This window comes from Pollachius pollachius (assembly GCF_949987615.1).
Source record: "Pollachius pollachius genome assembly, chromosome: 4".
NCBI classification, from domain to species: domain Eukaryota; kingdom Metazoa; phylum Chordata; class Actinopteri; order Gadiformes; family Gadidae; genus Pollachius; species Pollachius pollachius.
In genome coordinates this window covers 5,715,282-5,739,537 of record NC_136937.1, presented here as the reverse complement: position 1 = coordinate 5,739,537, position 24,256 = coordinate 5,715,282, and the positions used below count along the sequence as shown (strand labels likewise).

The window sequence follows — 24,256 nt, the reverse complement described above, 5'->3', positions numbered from 1 at the left end:
AGATCAACTTCATTACATTTAAACCGACCACAAGACGTCGTAAACCGGCCGGAACGAGCAAAGCGGACGCGTTGCAATCGATTTCACGCGTGTTTTGTTGATGCTGAGGCATCGGGGCGGTTTAACTTGCGAATAGAGAGGGCTGTCGGGGGTTGCATTAGCTCCTTGATGGAAACTATCCCCGAATATCAACAGGAAGTGTCTGAATAATCCTCAATGGCTTCCTGCACTGTGAGCTCTCCAGGTACAGACTTCACTTTATTCTGCTCCTGAAGCTCCTCAGGGAACAAGCTGCTTCTTGACCAGCAACCTTAAGCTCAACACGGATAGTCTGGGCTACTTTTAATGGCTCAATGTCAGAGAGTGAAGCTAAGAGTTTAGCTAGCTCCTGAGTTAGCTTAGACTATAGCTACTTAAATAACTATACATACTTCAATAAACATATCTGACTTTACATATACAAATATACATGTCTAACTATAGCTTACATATACAATCAAACCTATACAATCAAACACATACATCTATACATTTACAACTATACATATACAACAATACATGCATAACTATACATGAATAACTATACATATACAACTATACATAGATAACTATACATATACAACTGTACATATACAACTATACATATACAACTATACACATACAAACATATACAACTATACATATACAACTATACACATATAACTATACACATCTATAACTATACATGCTTCTTGCCTGTTACATAGCTATTCAGTAAAACATTCATACAATATCTGGTTTATTATAGGTAATATTGTCTCTTTAAAAATAAATGTATATTAAGGTGTTTCTTGGGATTACACCTGTTGGGCTTAATATAAAGTGAAGACAACAATTCATATTCCATTTGAAATAAATAACGGCTATTAAATTTTCGTTCTCCCTCTTGTGAATCTTCCTCAAAACAGATTCAGTTTTCCCGGGAATGACATGCACCCTGGAGAACGTGCTGGCCGATGCAAAGTCGCTGGTGGAGCGTCTGAGGAACCATGACAACGCTGCTGAGATGTTGATCGAACAGACCTCCTCTCTCAGCAAGCGGGTGGAGGCCATGAAACAGGTAACCCATTTTAACAATGTCAAATGTTGCCTTCAATAAAGCCCAGGACAGCCATTGTTATACCCTTCAAAAGCACAACGCCAATCCACTCACTTCTACAGTCGTGACTAGCTCAGTGTTTCTGAACCTGAGCTAATCCAAACCCAAACCTTGGCGATGCCTTCTTGCATCAGGTCAATGGAGATTGCTGACTCATAAGCATTCTATGTTTTATGATGTGTTTACGATGTGGAAGGGTAAAGGTCCCTTATGTAGTACGAACAAATGCCAATAGATTCAGAGTCATGAGTAAATGACGACTAACTACTTAAAGGTGACATATTATACCACCAGGTGTGGGTGTGATTAGCCGTTACAAGCTGCCTCTTCTGACACCCACACCTGGTGGTATAATATTTCACCTTTAACTTTGAAATTGTATATATATAATGCAATGTTACGGGCCAACGTTGATGGGCTTAAACATTGTGTGCATAAGCAGACACACACAAATGTCATAAGTTCTGTTTGCAAGAATTGGTCCGGTCTAATATAAGGTCATAAAAGCTGGTTGTTAGGATGCAGTAGTTACACATGATAATAGTATAACGTTGTTCATAACTGACAGAGGCTGTTTATTCCATAAATGTGCAGTGACAAGAACCAAGCCAGCAAAACCTGTTCTTAAAAATGGCTACCAATGGCTCTCAACTGTCAAACATTTTCCAGACATTTCTGTGGACGGCCCCTGGCCTTCTCCAGCCACTCAAGCTATTAGCTATTTAGTTGTGATTAATCAAATGTTATATTATCTTATTTAAATCTAGATGGCAGGTTAACAGGCCTTCTTAGCTTTTTATTACATAGCCGCTGCCTCAAAAGGAATAACAATATTTCCACTTATTTATTCATGCCATTGATTGCATGACAGCTTGAAAACCCCCTTCTGGTTCAATGGGTTACTGTGAGGTTTAGGAGTGTAGTTCTGCTTACAAAGAAGGGACATTTTGGACTTATCATATGCATGTTGTAACACATTGTGGCTGTTTGTTTGGTCCTGATGTTTACAGTCCTGGCTCAGCCTCTTTGAAACAAACAGCAATGGTACAAACTCATTGTATGTTCTACTTGCTTGCACTTAAAAATAGTACTTAGCATTGTGTAGCATCTTATCCTCGCTATCTTTGTTGTATACGGGGAATGAGTTACAACCTAGCGATTGTTGGTGCTTGGCAGTTGATTCTATGAACATCCTTACCGTACCGAAAGCAATATGTTCTTGTTTTTCTTTCTTTTGACAAAAGTACTTATTGTAAGTCGCTTTGGATAAAAGCGACGTACAATAAATTTCCTCAATGTAAATGTGCATGTTATTGCATGTCGTTTGTTTGGTTGTCCTGATGTTTTCAGTCTTGGCTAGGCCTAGAGTCGAACAGCAATGGGAGTTAGATGGGAATCTTAGACTGACCTGATTGACCTGTGGCGGTCTCCTCAGTACCAGGAGGAGATCGATGCACTGAACCAGGTGGCCCGACACCGGCCCCGCTCCAGCCTGGTGCTCGGCATCCAGCAGGAGAACCGGCAGATCCGGGACCTCCAGCAGGAGAACCGAGGTAGGAGCAGGACGGAGCCGCTCACGGTGGGGACGGAGAACAGCCAGATTCGCTCCTTCAACTGGATGGGGAATCCTGTTGATTTTATTATGGAGCAGGCCGGGGCATGGGAATATTTCTTGGGAATGCCTTACTGGTTAGGCTGTGGAGATGGGGTTGTGCTGGGAACTGGATCCCCCTAGCTACGATGAGAGACAGGAGAGGCAGAGAATGCTACAACGGCCTACCTTATCCAACAATAAAGTTCCACATACGGTAGGGCTGCTAGATTATGGGAAAAATCCTAATCACCATTATTCAAACCATTATTTTTGAGTTTGAAAATATGATGCATTTATTCAGCATTTCTCTCCAAAAAAACACTGTAACTGAGAACTTAAAAATGTGCCTTTAGAAAAATACACAAAATTTAAAAATAGAAAATAATGTACAAATATGTATCCAGCTGTTCAATTTCTATAAAACATTTAATGAGTCAAAAAAATATACTTAAAAAAGAATAGATCGTTTCAACTCGATTATAATAGTTTGGAGATCGTTTGACCCAAAAATCGAATGCTCGATCAAAATCCAATTAATTGCACAGCCCTAACGTACGGTATACAGTGTCGCCAGGGTTTGATGAGAACTCCAGGATACCCTGGAGGAGGCGGGATGGTAGGACCTCCTGTGGGCCCCCTCTAACACACACTGCGCTCCCGGTGTTCCCAGAGCTACGGACGTCCCTGGAGGAGCACCAGTCGGCCCTGGAGCTCATCATGACCAAGTACAGGGAGCAGGTGTTCCGGCTGCTGATGGCCAGCAAGAAGGACGACCCGGCCATCGTCACACAGCTAAAAGAGCAGCACACTACAGTGAGACGCACGCACGCACGCACGCACACATGCACGCACACACACACACGTAGGAAGGCATGCAGGCACACAATAACGCACACACACACATTCAGGCACGCACGCACGCACACACGCACGCACATACTTGTGCAGGCACACACACATGCAGGCACGACCGCAGGCACACACACACAAGCACGCAGGCACACACACACACGCATGCACGCACGCATTCACATGCACACACGCGTGCACTCACACACACATTCACAGACGCATGCACGCACACAGGCACTGAAATGGACGCAAAGCATTGGAATCATTCCTCTGTCTCCGTGACTCGGCAGGAAATGCAAGCGCACATCGATAAGATCAACGAGATGGCGAGCGTCATGAGGAAGGCAGTGGAGGTGGACGAGGGACGCTTGTGTGAGGACGAGGAGCGGATCAAACAGCTGGAGGTACGCCTAGGGCTGTGATGTTTCCTTATGTAATGTCATGTTATGTGTCTTTGTCCTTCTTCAGGCCTTTACTTAACCCTCATACTACTGGATGATGTTGTGTTGTGCTATTGTCATGTTATGTGTCTTTGTCCTTCCACAGCGACAGGCCTTTACTTTATATTCAAACCAAGACGATACCGATTGATGTTTTCTGAGGCAAAGTGTACGATACACTCAGAATACATCTATCTAATACCATGTATTACATTGATTTATCAAGTCCTTTGCACAAAGCTTTACTTCACTTGACCCTAAATAACAGCGCCCCCTATGGGAACAATGATCAATGTAGTCCTGCTCTTACGGGATACCTTGGTTGTAGAGATATTTAAAACTTTGTACCATCCACCGCTGAGATATGGGCGCGGAAAAAGAAAAAATAACTGAACTACTAACAGCTGCGAAAGGTATTCACAGCCCACTTATATATACTGTCTATCTAATTCAGGGAGTGTTTTCTGTACATGTTTTTTAACGCTATGGCAATGGCACTGTGACGATACGAAATGCCTTTCCTTGGATACGGCCCCCATGCATTAGGCTACGGTCATGAGCGTTTCTCATGACCACTGCCTGAAGCCTTGGGGGTCATCTGTCTGAAGTAACGCAACGCTACTTGAAGCGTATGCTTTTATTTACTAAGTCATTTAGCAGACACTTTTAAACAAAGGCAACACTGTAATTGTTGTGGGACACACGTCATGAGCAGGTACGGGTAGGGCATCTTGCCCCAGTCTTCTGGACCGGCCTCGGGCAGTAGGGTTCCAACCCTGAAATGGGGGTTCCAACCCTAGTGTTAAACCCCCTAGCTTCTTCACCACCCCCGCAGTCGTGAACATGTTTTGGTTCTGCGTCGGGTTTTAGTGAGCAGACCAATCACAGCCCTTTGCTGCCGCGTTGCCTTGACGCAGGGTTTACATTTTTGGGAGGCGCCCGCCAGGCCCTTGCGGTGGACTCAATGAGGGTCCGCAAGGATGTAATGGGCCTGTAAACCCCCTTGCGTTGCCTCGACGTGGAACCATAGCTAAGCCTTAACTGACCGGATTCCGTACCTCCTTCTAGGGCTGCTCGATTAAGGAACAAATCATAATCATTATTATTTTGGTCAATATTGAAAAAACATGATGTATTTATTCAGCATGTCTCCCCGCAAAAACCCTTTGTAACTGAGAACTTAGAAATTTCGCCTTAAAAAAATACACAAAACGGCCAAAAAGAAAATGTTCAAATCTAAAATAATGTACATATATTTATTAAGCTGTTCTGTTCTTCTTCTATAAAACAAAACAAAACAAAACAAAAAAACGAAAATTCGATTATATTAGTTTTGTCATCGTTTGAAGCTGAAATCGAAATCGCGATCAAAATTGGATTAACCGCCCGGCCCTACCTCCTTCCCCCCCTCACCCCCTCCACTCTGTTCCAGCTGGAGAACAAGGGTCTGCGCGAGCTGTTGGGCATCAGCCGAGAGGCCTTCCTGGTGCTGAAGATGGACGAGTCGTCCGAGAGCACCTCGCTGTCGGCCCTGTTGACCAGCGCCGACGTCAGCCTACGGAAGAGTTAGGGGCACCCCATCTCCCTCCCCCCCTCCACCCCCCCCCCCCCACCTTCTTCTGCTGCCTCGTTAATCCCACCAATCAGCGTCTGTGCGTCCTTCCCGCCACAGGGAGCGGTCAAGGGAACAGTCCTTGCCCGTGTTAAACAGTGAATAACACACGTATAAAGGGTCAGTCTCGTAACGTACTAAAGATTCATGCAAATCGATGCAGGGCTGCCATTTTTTTGGGGGGGGTAAATACGTGGAGGCCGTCATAGTGATTCTATAGAGAGTAATCAATCTCAAGAGTCTCCTGGGGATCAGTGTGATGAGATCCTGAGGACTCCATCTCAGACCTTATCATTCACGCAGGGTGAAAAACACGCAGCCAACTCAAAGCTGTCTTTCATTTTATAAAGTGTTTGTTGGTTTATTTAGTTTGTTTGCTAGTTGGATATAACTAGCGAGTGTGAGCCTGAGGTTGGCATGTCAGGAGTGTGAATGGAAAAAAATGCTTGATTTAAATAAAACTGAAACCGCCTATGAATTGTTTTTTGTTTTTACACAAAAAGATCTACACACACTATTCTCAATATAATATATTATAAAGCATTGGTTTGTTAGTATGTAAATTATCTATAAATAGCCATTACTTAACTCACATTAATAATCTATGATCAGTATCTTACTATTACCTGATAAAACATGGATAAATCAATAAAATAACGAGCATCCATTTGATTCTTAGCAGCTTATGAACCAAACAATGATGACTGACATGAACAGCATTCATGTGAGCGGTGACAGCCGTGCTCGGGACGGGGGGTGAAGAGACGCGCCTTGGCATGCGGATAACACGACCGACCCGCCCACGTCACGTCACGTGAACCTGTGGCGTACCGAAGATCCAATCTGCGCCTGCGCAGTAGCTTGTCCGAGTCGGAGGGACGAGAGAAGCCGACAGACACAACACAGAAGCCGGGGGAAGCATCGTGCAGCTTTGATGAGATAGTCACCGAACAAAAGGACAACAAAAAAAACAAATATATTGACTTTAAACACCTTGACAGGTATGGTCCTGTGTGTGACGCGGCGGTCAGTGCGGGGATACGTATCCCGCAGAGAGGCGCTCTGATTCGGAATCGGGGAAATGCCCGCGGGCTGCAAGGCTGCAGACGGAATCTCTCGGTGGAAATGTGGCCGTGGATCTGGTGCATGCTACTGGTCGCCCAGTCTGGAGAGGTCCGCACCCAGACAGAAAGTAAGTGGAGACGGGGTCCTGCTGGGAAGGGTGAGTGTGTTTCCACACAGCGGGGATGCTGTTGCCCAACAAACGACCAAAACAAAGTGTGACAGCGGGGGAAAGTCACCCAGATAGCCTAACGTCACTGTTATAGTTTGACCCTGATGGGATATCACTTCATTTGACCTCTTATCAACTTAAATACTCTAGTGTGATGATTATGCCCCCCTTTCTCAGCCTTTCCTTAGCCCCTTTGTGATGATAATCATATTACCGTATGCCATTAAAAAACACGCAGCTGTCTATTCCGTACCGTTTATTATGATTTAGTTTTAAACCGCCATGATTTGTCTGCACGGCACTGTTATGTTTCACTCGTTATATTAGTTCTGAGGTGGTCTAACTTTTACCTGAGCTGGGTGGAAGGAGGCTGGTGAGAGATAGATATCCAACGAGAACAGCCAGACGGTGTGGTTTGATCTCTGGAAGGTGATCACGCACCGCCCGGGGATAACGCACCGCCCGCCCGGAGATCACGCACCTCGCGGGAAGCCGTCTTCTTGGCCCCGGCGGCGGTCATGCGCTGATCACCGCTGGTGTGGAATGTGATGAACGGTTTAAAAGATTTATATCTGGAGAAAGTGGAGCATGTGTTCCCCACTGAAGCGCTTACGTTTTAACCCCTAAGCACCGAATGGATCGTCCTTTGTAGACATTGGACAGAGATTAGATGTGAATCGTGCTTTGTGGTTCCTATTTGTCCCTTCATATTAGTGGGATTGCAACATCATGTCGTTTAGCAGACTCGTTATTATATCATAATCTCCACTTCAGTCTATCTGCCTCGCTGGGCTACAAACAGGTCAAATAAAACCAACACTGATAGACCAACGTATTGACAAGCGTGTGTCAAAAAGAAACAAAAGAAGGCATTGTGTCACTCAAAGCCCCAGCAACGGTTGTTATGGATTATGAGTTTCTGTTGCTGAGGGGTTGGGGGGGAGGTCAGATCCTGTAAGCAGTTGGCCTGAATGCTCAGCTGCTTTGAAATCTCTTGAAAATATCCTAATTTCAACAGGGAAAGCAATGTTTTGTTTCATGAGGAAACTTTGTTTATCCAGAAGTAATTACCACGACAAACACATTCTCGGCAGATCAAATAATCATTATTTGGTGATGATTGCCCCTGGCAAAAGGCATGACCCCACATGCTCTCTATCCCCCACCGGCTCAAGGAGCGAACAAGGCAGCAGTTTGTTATTGAAGGGTTTTAACAGGGATGGGCTATAATTATATAATTAATGACAATCTGTGATGCCTTTCATCTCCAATAAAACTGACCGAAAGTTACAAAGAGCTCTTTATCACAACGAGAATCTGAGGTGATTGATATTTGCAACCAGAAAGTTGTTTAGATTTAAATGAGGTCAGGGCTTTCAGACAGAAAAACAATCTGAAAATATGGATAAAAAAAAATAGAATGATTTCATGCAAATAACCTCACTATGATACTGAGAGTTTTGCTTTTGGTTTTGGTGTTTTGGCTTGGAGGTTTATGGAGGTATCTATCTTTGTTTCCTTTTTCCTCGTTTGGTAATAGTGGAAAGAGCAGTCATCCTGGCAGGTTGTACAGTAGCCCAACCAAACCATTTTCTGCAGGAGCAGGCATTATTCAAGGGATGGGTAGCGTGGGTTCAATGTCATCTCATTGTCATTATCAACCGTAGCCCAACTGAACCGACTGCAGCTAAAACTGTAAACAGAGGACATTTTCCCTGTATGGTTCATTAAATTATCCATTTTCATCTTGTTTGTTTACAGGATTACATGTCATTTCTGAGTCGGAAAATAGCTTTCTTGCGTGTTACGATAGCTTGTAAGTGGCACTGGCTACTTTTGATTTCAAATTCATTTCATGGGATTTGTTTGGACCTGAATTGAAGCATGCTTCTCTGTGATCTGACCTTCTCTCTAAACCCACCAGAAGATAATTCAGCCAAGCTCACCTCACGTGTTTTTTTCTTGTCACATATTTGCATGTGAAGCCCTTTGAGACTGTAATGGTGACTTAGGGCTATACAAATAAAATGAAATTGAATTGAAGAGAGTAAATAATACAGGGTATTTTTTAGATTGAAGTGGTGTATAGCGGAGCCCAGTGGAAACGGTCTCTCTGGCGTATGCAGAACCAGATGTGGGCGAGATGTGCTCATCTCAGACAGGAACCCGTTGCAAATCTGTGGCGGCGGCTGTTTCCGTGCTGCTACACGAGGGGCATTTTAACATACCTGTGGGTCCTTTGGATAGGATGGGTGAAATGCACAGAATGAACTTCCCCACTGGAATGACTACAGTACGTCGTCTTCCTCCTCTTCGCCCTCCTGCTCATGGTCATGGTCATGATGATCGTCATGACGATAACATCTATCCCACGATTGCAGGCTGCAAGTTTCGTCTAGTCTTGCGTATTTGTTGAGCAAAAGCTCTGTGGTCAACTGCTTGTTTTGGTAATCAAAACTTCTTTCATCTGCCCCCTCTCCCTGCTTTTCAATCTCTCTCTCTCTCTCTCTCTCTCTCTCTCTCTCTCTCTCTCTCTCTCTCTCTCTCTCTCTCTCTCTCTCTCTCTCTCTCTCTCTCTCTCTCTCTCTCTCTCTCTCTCTCTCTCTCTCCTTCCCCTTCCCTCCCTCCCGCCTGTAGACCAGGTGGTGTTCCAGCTGGGAAGCTTCCAGAACGTGAGCGTCTCCCACAATGAGACGGTGCAGGCCACGGTGTCGGGCATCCCGGACGCGGTGGCCTTCGTCACGCTGCAGTTTCACACCCAGCTCCGCAGCACTGCCCTCTCCTTTACTCGGGTAAGAGGGGCCGAACCGGGTCGATCAGACCCGCGTCCCCCTGGCCGTACCGGGGTCAAAAAGACCCCCCCTGCCTGAGAGCGCAGTTATGGTTCCACGTCGACGCGACGCAATGACCACGCAGACGCTTTGACGCAGTCGTGAACCTGTTTTGGTTCTGTGTCGGGTTTTAGTTAGCGGACCAATCACAGCCCTTGCTGCTGCGTCGCCTCAACGCAAGGTTACGATTTTTGGGAGACGCGCGTCAGGCCCTTGCGGTGGACGCAAGGAGGGTCCACAAGGACGTAGTGGGTCCGTAAACCCCCTTGCATTTGGTCGACGTGGAACCATAACTACCCCATGGTGTGTGTGTGTGTGTGTGTGTGTGTGTGTGTGTGTGTGTGTGTGAGGTGAGCGTTTTAAGGATCTAATTCACTACTGCGGTTCCACCATGAAGGCAATAGTGTTGACAAAACAACCTCGAACCTCGACCCTACAGTCTCATTTCCTCCCATGGACGGTTGGCATTGTAACAGTTTGAGGCTGGCTGCCATGGAAACCTGCAGCTGAAGATGGAAACAGTTGCATGTCACCATTTTCTCGCTGGTCGTCATCGTGCTCGGATACGCTGCTGAGCGTGTGGTTGTTAGCGAGACCCTGGAAACATACACCTTTATTTGCCCTGAACACACGCACACATACACACGTGCACATGTACACACATACTCACACACGCCAACACAGACTCTGGTTTCCCCAAAAAGGTTAGAATAAACACCATGCGGTGCAAGGTGAATAGTTTTGATTTTCCACAGCACGATTTATGATTCATTTACGCTCTCTCTCTACAATGAGATAAGAAGGTTAACCTCAGTCACCCAGATGAACTGTGTGTGTGTGTGTGTGTGTGCGTGTGCGCGTGTGTGTGCGTGTGTGTGTGTCCCACCAAGCACAAGAGTTTGCTCTGGTCATTGACCTTCAGTAATGACCAGTTAGTTATTAAATGGGTTTAATACTGGTAAAGCCTTTATTTGACCCAGAAACACATTTTTAAGTGAATATAATCCAAAAACAGTTTGCCATGTTTTCTCTCAGGGTAAAACTGAAGCCTTGTTGTTTTGTCATCTTTGTCTTGAAGTCTCGCTTGTATTTGATTAATTTGATTAATAACAGTTTGTATTTTTTCCTGTCAAAAAACTATCTTTGAATGTTTGTTGGTTTGTTTGTTTGTTTGTTTGTCCCTCCAGGTCCCAGGGGCCGCTCTCTCCGCCCCAGACACCGGGCTCCTGTTGGCCCTGGCCCCCGGCCAGACCTCCCTCTCCCTGTTCCTCACCACCCCGGACCGGGGTCCCGTGGCGGGCATGGGGGTCACCCTGCCCTACACCAGCGCCGGTGAGACCCAGGAGCTACGTAGCCTAGCTACGGCCCCCCCTGCTAGTGTCTTCACCCTCACCCCTGACTAGGAGGAACTATCTCTCCCTGCATGTTGAGAAACAGTTTCTCAACTGGGGAAAGTCCCCGGGTTTGAAACGGGGATGGTGACTCGTTCCTAATCACCATTTGGTGAATCATTCAGAAGGGTCTTACAGTGGATTCCGAGTCATGGTGATTCAGGGTTTTTAGGAGCTGCTTGGTACTTTCATCTCCCTTGAGGATGCCCACAGATGAGGCTACAGACTCTGGGAGACAAAGTCAAAGTGTTTTATGGTCGTTTGTGCAGAAGGTCATTCTATACTTTGAAATCCTTTTTGACGTGGCAGGCAAACGATGCGTAGGAGGAATAATAGATTATAAAGATGTGGCAAGAAAGGCAACATGATAAATATACATAATAAATGATATATATAATAAAAAAATAGAATCAAATAAAATAAAACACAAGAGCACTATTGACAGTTCCAAAGAATGTACGGTCGCTCTGGTCCGTGAGTGGAACACCTTAGCCGCTACGCCATCCACCCTCCAGCCAGACCCGGTGGTCCGACCCTTTCTCTGAGGGTCTCCTCTCTCCGCAGACCCGGTCCCGGGGGCCTGCAATGGGGTCTTCGGCCTGGGGACGGACCCCAACCTCTACCTGACCTACAACCTCTACGAGACCACCCTGCGCTTTGCCCCCGCCAGCGTGGGCTATGCCCCCACCCCCCACCCCCCCCCCCCCCCCCCACCCCCCCCCCCCCCCGAACCCCCTTCGGTTCGGTGCGCTGTCACAGCTCGTTAGCTGATTGGCGTCACCTCTGTTAATTGGTTAATTGGATTAACCACACAGCAACAGGTGAGGTGGACACCTCACCTGTTGTTTGCATTCCAAGGCGTTTGGAATGGAATACTTAGTGTTTGTTCATGGTGACGCATTGACGTCCCTCTGCCTGCTCAATGGCATGAGCCACGAGTTCTACGACTGCATTCTCAGCCCGGCAGGATGTTATTCACACATCCATTCACATCCTTTTCTCATCATGCATACACAAACAACACAGTCTCTCTCTCTCTCTGTCTCTGTCTCTGTCTCTGTCTCTGCATCTCTTTCTCTCTCTCTGCATCTCTTTCACTCTCTGCATCTCTCTCTCTGCATCTCTCTCTCTCTCTCTCTCTCTCTCTCTCTCTCTTTGCATCTCTTTCACTCTCTCTGAATCTCTGTCTCTGCATCTCTCTCTCTGCATCTCTCCCACTCTCTCTCTCTCTGTATCTCTCTCTCTCTCTCTTCATCTCTCTCTGCCTTTGACATACACACTCACAACGTGGCACACACACTCACTGTCACCTGAGAAAGAAAAACACACAAATTCACGCATAGCCCACAGTCGTGTGCCTGAGCCACTAGTGAGAACACCTCTCACTGTAGCGACTTCCTCTATGGTGTGTGAGTCATGTGAAGAGGGCGGTCTGACAATGGCACCACACTTCATGCATTCACTAAATCACCATCTGGGACCTCACTACCTACGGGCCTTAAGCTGTGTGTGTGTGTGTGTGTGTGTGTGTGTGTGCGTGTGCGTGCGTTTTGATCATTCCTTCTATCATGTGACTCGTGAGAAAGCTCCTGGCATCCATAAATACCCAATCCTCACACGCAGTCATCATCACATGACTGATGAACTGAGGATAATAACCTCGGCCTCCCTGACTACCTCCTCCCCCTCTCTCCTCTTCCTCCTCCTCCTCCTCCTCCTCCCCATCTCTCCTTCTTCTTCTTCTTCTTCTTCTTCTTCTTCTTCTTCTTCTTCTTCTTCTCCTCCTCCTCGTCCCCTTCTTCTCCCCCCCTCCTTCCTCCCCCTCTCTCCCCCATCTCCTCCTCCTCCTCCTCCTCCCAATCTCTCCTTCTTCTTCTTCTCCTCCTCCTCGTCCCCTTCTTCTCCCCCCCTCTCCGTCCTCCCCCTCTCTCCCCCATCTCCTCCTCCGCCTCCTCCTCCTTCTTCCTCTCCTCATCTTCTTACACCTTTATCCTCCTCCTCCTCTTCCCTTCTCTCCTTCTCCTTCTCCTCCTCCCCCTCCCTCCTCCTTCCCCCTCCTCCTCTCTCCTCTTCCTCCTCCCCCTTCTCCTCCCCCTCTCTCCTCCTCATTCTCCCCCTCCCACTCTCTCCTCCCCAGAGGCGCGACCCCCCCGCCGTGCAACGTCTCCACGGAAACGGCCGTGCGGCGCCGGCTCCTGTACGACGTGTACCGGTACCTCCTCCCGGCGGGGGACCTCTCAGAGGGCGGCCTCTTCAGCGGCCTGCAGAAGGTGGCCTCTGCCCAGAGCCTAGGGGCCAACCCCGGCCCGGGGGCCAACTCAAGCCTGGGGACCGACGTCCGCCTGGTGCGGTGAATCCGCGGCTACGGCCCGCCTCATTGTATCCACGATAAAATGCGTCTCACAGAACATGAGCTGTTAAGGCTTAGTTATGGTTCCACGTTGACCCGACACAATGACCATGAAGTCGCTTCGACGCAGTCTTGAACCTGTTTTGGTTCTGCGTCGGGTATTTGTGAGGGGACCAATCAAAGCCCTTGTTGCGTCGTCGCCTCGACACAAGGTTAACGTTTTTGGGAGGCGCACGTCAGGCCCTTGCGGTGAACGCAAGGAGGGTCCACAAGGACGTAATGGGCCCGTAAACCCAACTCGCGTTGCGTCGACGTGGAACCATAATCAGCCCTTTAGTCTTAACGGCGTGGACCAGCCAATCAGGTGTGAGGAGTTTGTGAGTAGACTTAAGTGGATTGAATTGAGACACGGTGTTTACTAATGAGGGCACCTCACGGTAAATGGACTGCATTAATACAGCACTTTTCTAACCAGCGGCCGCTCAGAGCGCTTTACAATACTGCCTCACATTCACCCATTCACACACACATTCACCTCGACACTGGTGGAGGTGGAGCGGTTTGACTTGTAACCAGAAGGTTCTTCTGGTTACAAGTCAAACCGCTCCACCTCCTGAGCCTCATAGATGAACGGAGACATTTGCAGTTGTTGTTGTTGTTGTTGTTGTTGTTGTGAATCTCCTGGGGAAACTCTCGTGGAGAGGAACAGAGCAGGAGCGCGGCTGTACCGTCCGACCCTGACTCAACCCTGACCCCACCCCCGTCTCCAGGTCACGACCCTGTCCTGGGAGAACGAGACGGTTGCCGTGGTGAGCTCGGTGCTTGGCCGGGGGGCCGTCTACGCCGTGGTGGTCCGCGACACGGAGAGGAACACCTCCGCCTCCTACGTCCCCGTCCACACCTACGCCTGCAGCTTCGACTCCGCCCTGGACGGCTGCCTCACCCTGGGTGAGACAGCCTCTCGGTCTCTCTCTCCTCCTCTCTGTCTGTCTGTCTGTCTGTCTGTCTGTCTGTCCTTTTCTCTCTCTTTCTCTCTCTCTTTCTCTTACTCTCTCTCTGTCTCTGTGTGTGTGTGTGGGCATTGATCCATGTTTATGTTTTCTATACATTCATCATTCACCTTCCTAGTCTTTAGTATTAATGTTGTTTATCAGGAGTACTGAATGCACTTATTCAGGCAGAAGCCTCCGTCAATGCCCCACTCCTCTCTCTCTCTCCTGGTGTTCATCTTGTGTCTGTCTTCTGTTTTTTGTTTCAGGTCAGATCTCCACCAAAGTCTTCTTCACTCTCTCCGGCCTGGCGGGTTTATTCGTCTGCTTCTTCGGCCACCGTTTCTTCAAATGTGGTGAGCTGCTCTACTCATGTCCCTGTTCCTCATCATCACGCCCTTAGATAGCCCATAGCATGCTATATACAGCTAGCATGTCCCTAGCTACGGGCCATCTTCACCGAGCGACCATCTTGGTTTCCCTTGGCGGTAAACGCCAGACCTAGATGAAAACACCCCGACTGGTGAAAAAACCTTTCCCACAGTTCCCAGCACAAGCCGACTGGAAGAGAAACCAAACAAACGCAGGCATGCACAAATATTCTCGATTAAGCCAGTCATCTATCATCGTCCTGGAAACATGGGCAGGGTCAAAGGTCTGACGTGTGGATGGCCGTATGACCCTTCTCTCACGGCGATGACGCGGTCGCCTCCCGCGTTCGACAGGGTGATGTCAGAGGTCGTGACCCCTGGCTGAGGTCACCCATCGCTCTCTCCTGAGAACACATCGTCTAGATTTAACTTACGCGTGGGATGAACACTGTACATTAAAACCTTCTGTGGACTCTCCATTAAGCCTGCTACATGGCAGGTCGGAGTTCGAAACACATTTCTGTGATCACATGTGAGGCCTGAATGAACTGCTCTCTCCTCTGCTCTGTTTACTGTCTCTCTCTTCACTACCATGTCTCCTCTATCTCTCTGTTGTCTTTCTCCATCTCTCTGTCTCTCTCTCTGTCTCTCTCTCTGCCTCTGTCTGTCTGTCTGTCTGTCTGACTCTTTCTTTCTCTCTACTGTCTCTGTCTCTCTCTCTGCCTCTCTCTGCTGTCTGTCTGTCTGTCTCCTTCTCTGGTGTCTCTGTCTCTCTCTCTCTCTCTGTCTGTCTGTCTGTCTGTCTGTCTGTCTGTCTGTCTGTCTGTCTGTCTGTCTGTCTCTCTCTCTCTGCTGTCTCTGTCTGTCTGTCTGTCTGTCTCTCTCTCTGCTGTCTCTCTCTTCAATCCCTCTTTCATTCTCTCTCTCCTCTACAGTTAATTCAACACATATGGGTCCTGTGATTGTGTTTGCGTATCTTCTGTGTGCGTCTGTGTGTGCGAGAGGTCAGCTTGCATGTGCTGATGGCAGAGACAAGAACCCATGACTATCATTTTCCCAACCCTGCCTCAGAGTATTGGACCACCTGGCTAGTCTTCTGTAGCCCTTTCTCTGTTATACCAAAGACCAGTAGGTTAGGTCCGCTGGGAGCCTGAATCTTTGTGTGCAAGTATTCAGTCTACTGTGCAAGTGTTTCAATTATTTTTGTGTTTGTTTATCTGTTTTGTATGAGTTCGGGTTTTGTGTGTAAGTCTCAGCAGTATTCACCATGTGTTAGTGAGTGCATGCGTTTGTGTGTCTGCAAGTATTTTGTCTTGTGTGCATCTATGTCAATTATTTTTCTAATTATATATCTATTTGTATTTTTTGTGTAAGTCTCAGCAGTATTCTGTGTGTGTGTGTGTGTGGGTGTGTTTGTCTATCCAGTTACAGGCCTACATGCCATAATGGCACATATCTGATGGGCAGGGTAGATAAATACCACAGTGAGAAAACACATTTCCTCTCAAAAGTGAAAGTGTCAAACTTTCAAACTTTCCTCATCGTCTTGTGTCCCCATCGCTAAAAACAATCGGTGTAAAGCTGTACTACCATCAGTTATAGTTGGTGCACTTCAAATTAAAGAAGAGCTTCTTAGCCTCTTACTCCCCACCAACCCTTCTCCTCCATTTCTCTCCTTAAAACACCCCTTTTACACACTTATTGTATGTTGTACGCCCTGGCACTTGAAAATAGTACTTAGCATCGTGTAACATCTTATCATAGCTATATTTGTTGTCGACGGGTAATGGGTCAACCTAGCGATTGTTAGCGCTTGGCAATCGGTCCTATGAAAATCCTTACTGTACCGGCAGCGATATATAGTTGTTTCCCTTTCTTCTGATCAATGTTCTTATCAAACGTCGCTTTAGAGAAAGGCGTCTGCTAAATGCCCTAAATGTAATGAACGTGAACGTGAACGTGAAAGTCTGTGTTATTGTGTTGATGAAGATGGTTTCCTTCCTCCCTCCCAGAGCTCTTCTGCATGGGCTTTGCCTTCGTCTGCTTCCTGTTCTTCGTCCTCATAACCCGAACCACCACGCTGGACTACGACCGTGAGTGTGTGTGTGTGTGCCAGTACGTGTGAGAGTGTGTGAGAGTGGTCTAAGTGTCAGAGTGTGAGAGTGTGTGAGAGTGTAATTGTGAGTGTGTGTGTGTGTGTGTGTGTGTGTGTGAGTGTGCGCGTGCGTGCGTGCCTGTTGTCACGCATGCGTGCGTGCGTGCCTGTCTGCCTGTTGTTTTGTTGAACCACCACATGGGGTCCTTCTCGTCTTGTGACTGTTGTTTGGTTGGAGTTTCCTTCCTCCAGATGGCTCAGTGCAGGCAGATGGAAAACATTACACAGAGGGCTTTGAGATCATCACCACGGGTTACTCATCGGATATTGAAGAAAACACCATCCACTAACTCTAGTATTAGTAGGATTTCAGTGCACAGGAATAACATTTAATAAGTCTATTATTTGATGGTTTATTTTTTCAGAACACTTGATTGATATTGATGGGCTAACAATGATATTGACTATATTGATAAAGTCACGATTGTAATGAAGCTTATGAGAATCACACTTTATAACCTACACATTATTTATTTTTATTAAATCGTTTTTTTTTCACTTTCCCCGATGAGTCAAGTAGTAAACTTGGTACTCGATCCCAGCTCATCGGTTTAATTAACCGTTTAGCGACCAGTTTGAGGTGGTTTAGCGGCCGGTTTGAGGTGGTTTAGCGACCGGTTTGGGCTGGTTTAGCAACTACTTTGGGCTGGTTTAGTGACTGCTTTGAGGTGGTTTAGTTACCGCTTTGAGGTGGTTCAGCGAACGGTTTGTGGTGGTTTAGCGACCGGTTTGGGCTGGTTTAGCAACCGGTTTGGGCTGGTTTAGCGACTGCTTTGGGCTGGTTTAGCGACCGCTTTGAGATGGTTGAGCGACCGGTTTGTGGTGGTTTAGCGACTGGTTCGAGGTGGTTCAGCGACCGGTTTGAGTGGTTAAGCGACCTGTTCGAGGCGGTTTTGCGACCTGTTCGAGGCGGTTTCCCCGTCCGTAACGCTGTGATGTCCCTCAGTGCGTCTGGCCCTGGCGGCGGTGCTGGGCGTGGTGGGCGGGGCCATGCTGGTCACCTGCTGGTGGCGCTTCGGCTCCGTCATGGCGTGCGTCAGCGTGGTCGGCCTCATCCTCGGCTTCTTCGTCGCTTCCACCGTCTTCTTCACTCCCTTCGGTGAGACCACACACACATGAACATGCACACACGGACATGGACATGCGCACGCACGCACACATGCACACATATGGACACACACCCACACACACACATACATACATACATACATACACACACACACACACACACACACACACACACACACACACACACACACATATACAGTATACACACAAACACACATTCACATAGACATACACATGCAAAAACACGTAAATCAAACACGTAGCATTTGTGCACACACAAGCATACAATTGTTCACAGACCCACTTACTGATAGGCTTATTCAACACACTTATCTGGAGCTCAATGCTGTGTGCAAAGATTAGACACACTTGTGTACCAAACGCTGCACCGACTCTCAGGAACCCAAACAGGCTGACAAACACACAATGCACCCCCGCTAAATGTTTAGTCTTCATCACTAGAATGTTCTGTGTAAATGAGTATGAAACAAATTTTGTTAGTTTTGAATGTTCCTACGTGTTGATTAGGTTGTAGTCTGTGGCTGACTGGTCTATGGCTGACTGGTCTGTTGCTGACTGGTCTGTGGCTGACTGGTGGTCTGTGCTGACTGGTCTGTGGTTGTCTGTGCTGACTTGTGGTCTGTGGTTGTCTGTGGCTGACTGGTCTGTGGCTGACTGGTCTGTGGCTGACTGGTGGTCCGTGGCTGACTGGTCTATGGCTGACTGGTCTATGGCTGACTGGTCTATGGCTGACTGGTCTGTGGCTGACTGGTGGTCTGTGCTGACTGGTCTGTGGCTGACTGGTCTGTGGCTGACTGGTGGTCCGTGGCTGACTGGTCTATGGCTGACTGGTCTATGGCTGACTGGTCTGTGGCTGACTGGTGGTCTGTGCTGACTGGTCTGTGGTTGTCTGTGCTGACTTGTGGTCTGTGGTGGTCTGTGGCTGACTGGTCTGTGGCTGACTGGTCTGTGGCTGACTGGTGGTCCGTGGCTGACTGGTCTATGGCTGACTGGTCTATGGCTGACTGGTCTGTGGCTGACTGGTGGTCTGTGCTGACTGGTCTGTGGCTGACTGGTCTGTGGCTGACTGGTGGTCCGTGGCTGACTGGTCTATGGCTGACTGGTCTATGGCTGACTGGTCTGTGGCTGACTGGTGGTCTGTGCTGACTGGTCTGTGGTTGTCTGTGCTGACTGGTTTGTGGTTGACTGTGCTGACTGGTCTGTGGTTGTCTGTGACTGACTGGTCTGTGGCTGACAGGTATGTGGCTGACTGGTCTGTGGTTGTCTGTGCTGACTGGTCTGTGGCTGAGTGGTGGTCTGCTGCTAACTGGTTTACTGTGGTGGACTGGTCTGTGGCTGTCTGTGCTGACTGGTATGTGCTGACTGGTCTGTGCTGACGGGTCTGTGGTTGTCTGTGCTGACTGGTTTGTGGTTGACTGTGCTGACTGGTCTGTGGTTGTCTGTGCTGACTGGTCTGTGGCTGAGTGGTGGTCTGCTGCTAACTGGTTTACTGTGGTGGACTGGTCTGTGGCTGTCTGTGCTGACTGGTGGTCTGTGGTCCCTCCCCCCAGGGGAGCTGGAGGTGTTCCTGGGCTCAAAGCTGGCCTTCTGGGTGACGTACTGCTGCCTGGTCCTGGCCGTGTCCCTGGTGATGGTCCGCTGGCCCAGAGAGGTGAGCGCCGCGATAGCATCGCAGCTAACGCCTTACGCCACACACACACCCATGGGGATGGCTACAACAGGTGGCAGTGAGCGGGTGTGCTAGCACATGGGCTAAAACGTAGCACGCTATTAATGGTTACGGTTGGCCATTTAGCACAGCACCTGCCTACAGATGCTAACAAATTACAATGGGCACGCCTATGCTAAACGCCAGGTTATATTGACAGCTAGCTAAGTAAGCCGTACGGCTACATGGGCTAACACCTTATTATAGCACATACTTATGGCACACGACAGGGAATTTTGACAGCTAGCCAAGTTAGCCGTACGACTACACAGGCTAAAACCTTACAGCAAGTATTGACGCCAAACGTTGCTAATGTTGAGGCTTTTCAGAAGCCCGGCTACATTTCCCGCTCACAATTCAACCCAGTGGTGTTTACAGTTAGCACGTGCTGAGTCAATGTTTCTCCACTGAATTACATTATTTTACCCAGTTTCACGTTGAGTTTAATTCAATTTTAAATGTCAGAAAGAAAGAGGATTCTCAAACAAGCGGGCTGGACAAACAACTGTTGTCGGTTTCTTGAGGAGTTTGTTTTATCTATCGGCCGACAGCTTCTCCTAACCGCCTGCTGGGCCTTACCGCCTGCTTCACCCTAACTGCTCACCTCCTCCAGGGTGTAGTGAATGAGCAATAGGATGGATGACGCAGGAATATGTTTAGGAATGCAGCCATCATTTTTTGTGTGTTTGTCTATGTGTGTTTTTGTGTGTGTGTGTGTGTGTGTGTGTTTTTCTATTAATGTCTATGTGTGTGTTTGTGTGTGTGTTTGTGTGTGTGTGGATGTGTGTTTTATGTGTGTGTGTGTTTCTGTATTAATGTCTTTGTGTGTGTGTGTGTGTGTGTGTGTGTGTGTGTGTGTGTGTGTGTTTCTGTGTTAATGTCTATGTGTGTTTGTTTACATGTGTGTGTGTGTGTGTCGTCAGGGTAACATCATTACGTGTGGCGTGGTGGGGGGGTACTGCGTGGTGCTGGCGGTTAACGTCTACGTCTCCACCTCGCTGTCCTACATCACGCTCAACGTCCTCAAGCGCTTCATCAACCGCGACTATGACCCCGCCTTCACCGACGTCTCGTTCCACGACATTGGTGAGCTTCATCGGTCAAACATCGGCGATGTTTTTTATACCAGTTATATATATAAACCAACGTCTTCTCAAACAGCGTTTGTTTTAGCTTCCCCGTTAGCGGCCTCTAGTGGCTGGATTTGGAGCTACAGGTAGTATCCCCAGAACTAAGATTTCGCCGATGATTTGGGGGGTAAAAGTGGAGCAGAATAAAACGATTTATAGAAGAATTCCCTGGATGGTTTGATTCGAGGATGGGGGCGTTTAATTCTTGAGACACCCTAGTTCAGATGTTTTTTGTTGGAGTAAATAACTTTATCCAAGTTACATTATCAGTGCAGGATTACAGGTAAATAACCCACAAAATAATCCATTTCTCTTGGAAAAGTTTCTTTTTGCCGCTTATAACATTTCTGTGTTGTTTTTCAAATGTTCTTTGTTCAAATGTCTCGTTAATAGTCGTTAAACGAGGGAAATCCTTTTTCCCTCTTAAAACACCAAACATGGCCGCGCAGTAACCAAACTTCTCCCACTTCCTGTTTCCTGTTTGCAGACTTCGTGCTGATCACGCTGTGGGTGGTGCTGGGGGCCTCGGGGGTGGTGCTCCAGCTGTACCGGGAGCGCTCCCGGCCCTTCTTCCCGCCCAGCCCCTACCTCATGTGGCTGCAGGAGCGGGAGCGCCGGAAGACCAACGTCCTGGACCCCAGCCACCACGGGCCCACGGCCGCCGGCCGCCTGCTGGCCCGCCTCCGCCAGCTCACACGCCGCCGCGAGCCCAACGGGGAGCACACCCCCCTCCTCCTCTGACCCCCCCCCTGCTGATTCAGTACCCTGCAGCCCCCCTGCTCCTCTCTCTCTCGCTTGCTCCCTCGCTTTCTCTTTCAAACGTTTTAATCCCTCTTGAGTTTTTCAGGTTTTCCTTCTTTCTCGTTGTCCTCTGTCTCTTCTCTTTCTGCCCTTTCTGTTCCCTCCTCCAAGCTTCCTTTCTATCTCTCTCTCTCTTTCTATCGCTCTCTTCGCATTCTCTAGTTCACTTTCTCTCGAACTCTCCGCCTTTCGAAATGCCATGCTCTGGTTCTTTCTTTCTATCCGTCTTTCTCTTTCTCTCAAGCTCTTTCTCTTTCCCTCTCTTTCCCCCTTCTTTCTCACCTGTTCTCCGGCGTATTCTCTCTCTCTCTGTCGCTCTCTCTCTGTCGCTCTGTCTCGCTGTCTCTCTCTCTCCGCCCTCTGCTGTCTTTTTAAACCAAAACCCTTGACCACATCACACATCACACACCAAAACCCCCACCCCACCCCCCCCCCCCCCCCCCCCCCAGTGTGCTGTTACAGAGCAGCGACGGTATTGAACGCAGCCCGCTATACTGAGCGCGCTCACCGGCCCCCCGGCGACATCATCAGGTAAACATCGGAGACGAAGGGCGAGGAAGACGACGGCACGCTCCCCGTCCGACACATCCGTCCTGTCGGAGGAGGGAATGTTCCGCTCAGCTAAAGAAGGAAAGTGAGGACGTTGGATTACCACGGCAACCGTCCACATCTCTAGCCACCGACGAGAGGTCGAGGCCGAAACCGTCTCGCCTTCTCTCGGACGTCGAAATCCCCTTTCATCAGACACTTTGCCTAATGTGTATAAAAACCACTGAAACCATGCGTGAAGACCACTGAAGCGAGCTCAGAGGCCAACTCGTCTAAAAGCTCTAAGAGCTAGCATTAACAGAGCATGTCCTGCCCAGAGCTCATCTTTATGCTTGCAACCTGAGGTACCGCTGCCTTGTTCAACTGCACTAGGTCACCCGATATGGGACACGTTGTCTTTTACCCACGTTGTCTTTTACAACAAAACCCACAGAGATAACTTGGTTTATTGCTCCTCTGATGGGGATATGGCGTCGCATTGGCAGGTTTTGGCATAATCCCAGTTAGCTCTTGGTTCTACGGGGACACTAGGAGAAGAGGGGAGGAACCTTTTAACTCGGAGAGGCTCTGCTCTATTAGATCAACCCTCTGACTGGTTCACCGTTTTGAATGAAAGGATTCAGTGACCCGGTTTCTCTCAGCCGACCACTCGTTACAAATGTCAGAAAAAGAAAATAGCAAGAGCTTTACATGTATAAAAAAAGTACAAAGAAGAAAACAGCAAGATCTTAACATGTAAAAAAAAGATTGTGTGTGGCCACGCAGTCATGGGTGAACAGGGAGCAGAGAAGAGGGCTGAGCAAGCAGCCCTTGAGTGATCTTGTTTTATTTTTATACCCAAATGGAGCAGGGAGTGATGGTGAATCTAAACAGCCTGAAAACTAAAAGAGGAGACTTTGGTGTACCGAATCGATGCTCCCGAAGACCACCTGCTGAGGCAGCCAAGGAACGCTTGCTTGGTCGGCGCTTCTGTCCGTCTGCAAACAGGATGTGATGAGTCATGAGCCTGTGTCTGTTGAATCATTTAATTGGTTCCTCGTTCTTAATTAGGACGAGTTAATCAGGCTGTGTGGGTCTAATCTCAGGGTGGTCCAGTCCTAACTCACTGAATACTACTATGCACTAAAACCACTTGTCTCTGTGTGGACCTTGCCAATGCCTATCAGCGGTCTGTTTTACATGTCTGCCTATTTTATTGTTGTCTTCTTTCCGAGATGGTTTTCCAGCCTTGTGTCTAGATGAGGTTTTTTAATCTGCATTTTTTGTAGCACTCCATTATGTATATTTACAAAAAAAATGATATAATGTAATTAAATACCTTTTTTGTATATTTAATAAATTGTCCAAACATGTCGATTCAACACAGTTGCTCTTGTGATTTTGTTTGGTTTCAGAGAAACCACCAGGACGTTATGTTTCATTGAACAGAATGTATTTATATGTATCTGAACGCATTTCTGAGGTGTAATAGAAGGGGGGGCCACAGGTGTAGTTCATTAAGTTAACGAGGGGTCTGCCAGATCCCCTAATTATCATGAGGTCCTCTTCTGTAACGAATGCATTGAATATGAACTACTCTAGACTTACTTCCTGGGACAATAGTACTGTTTTCTTTTTATTTTCAGTTGAATCGCCCCAATGAGCTGAACATACATTTTGGATTTTGGATACTCCGGCGGTGGGTGGTCCTACAGTAAGAGGTGAATAAGGTAGGCTTCTATTTCATACCAAAGACGGTGCGTTGCGTGTTCTGAACAGTAGGAGGCCTCGCCGTTAGTCACTACACAGACCACTAGGGGGCAGCAACGTTCTGATACTTCTGCATTGGACTGAGTTCAGATCCTCGAGGATGATCTATTTATTGTGTTCATTGGTATGTGGTGATTGACGGTTTCCACATCCGATGTGGGTTGTTGACTTCACACTGAACCATCTTGTGTTGAACTTGGAAACATTATCCCCTCCGACGCCTGCTTTTCCTTAATAGCGCACATATTTTTTTTCAAATGGATCATTTAACCG

At 47.8% G+C, this 24,256-nt stretch overlaps 2 protein-coding genes across 2 annotated transcripts; both read left to right on the top strand.

The window, feature by feature from the left end:
• The first annotated feature begins 7 nt into the window (after window positions 1-7).
• On the top strand, window positions 8-6,102 carry fgfr1op2 (FGFR1 oncogene partner 2). The gene is made up of 6 exons (XM_079734749.1): window positions 8-244; window positions 948-1,099; window positions 2,574-2,691; window positions 3,403-3,545; window positions 3,875-3,988; window positions 5,457-6,102. The coding sequence occupies exons 1-6, from the start codon at window positions 217-219 to the stop codon at window positions 5,592-5,594; spliced, it is 693 nt and encodes a 230-aa protein (XP_079590875.1). The 5' UTR covers window positions 8-216; the 3' UTR covers window positions 5,595-6,102.
• Window positions 6,103-6,517: 415 nt separating this feature from the next.
• tm7sf3 (transmembrane 7 superfamily member 3) lies at window positions 6,518-23,595 on the top strand. The gene is made up of 12 exons (XM_079734135.1): window positions 6,518-6,828; window positions 9,508-9,662; window positions 10,889-11,033; window positions 11,657-11,775; window positions 13,228-13,437; window positions 14,213-14,390; window positions 14,701-14,787; window positions 16,815-16,895; window positions 17,904-18,056; window positions 19,597-19,697; window positions 20,678-20,840; window positions 21,372-23,595. The coding sequence occupies exons 1-12, from the start codon at window positions 6,762-6,764 to the stop codon at window positions 21,623-21,625; spliced, it is 1,713 nt and encodes a 570-aa protein (XP_079590261.1). The 5' UTR covers window positions 6,518-6,761; the 3' UTR covers window positions 21,626-23,595.
• Window positions 23,596-24,256: the final 661 nt, after the last annotated feature.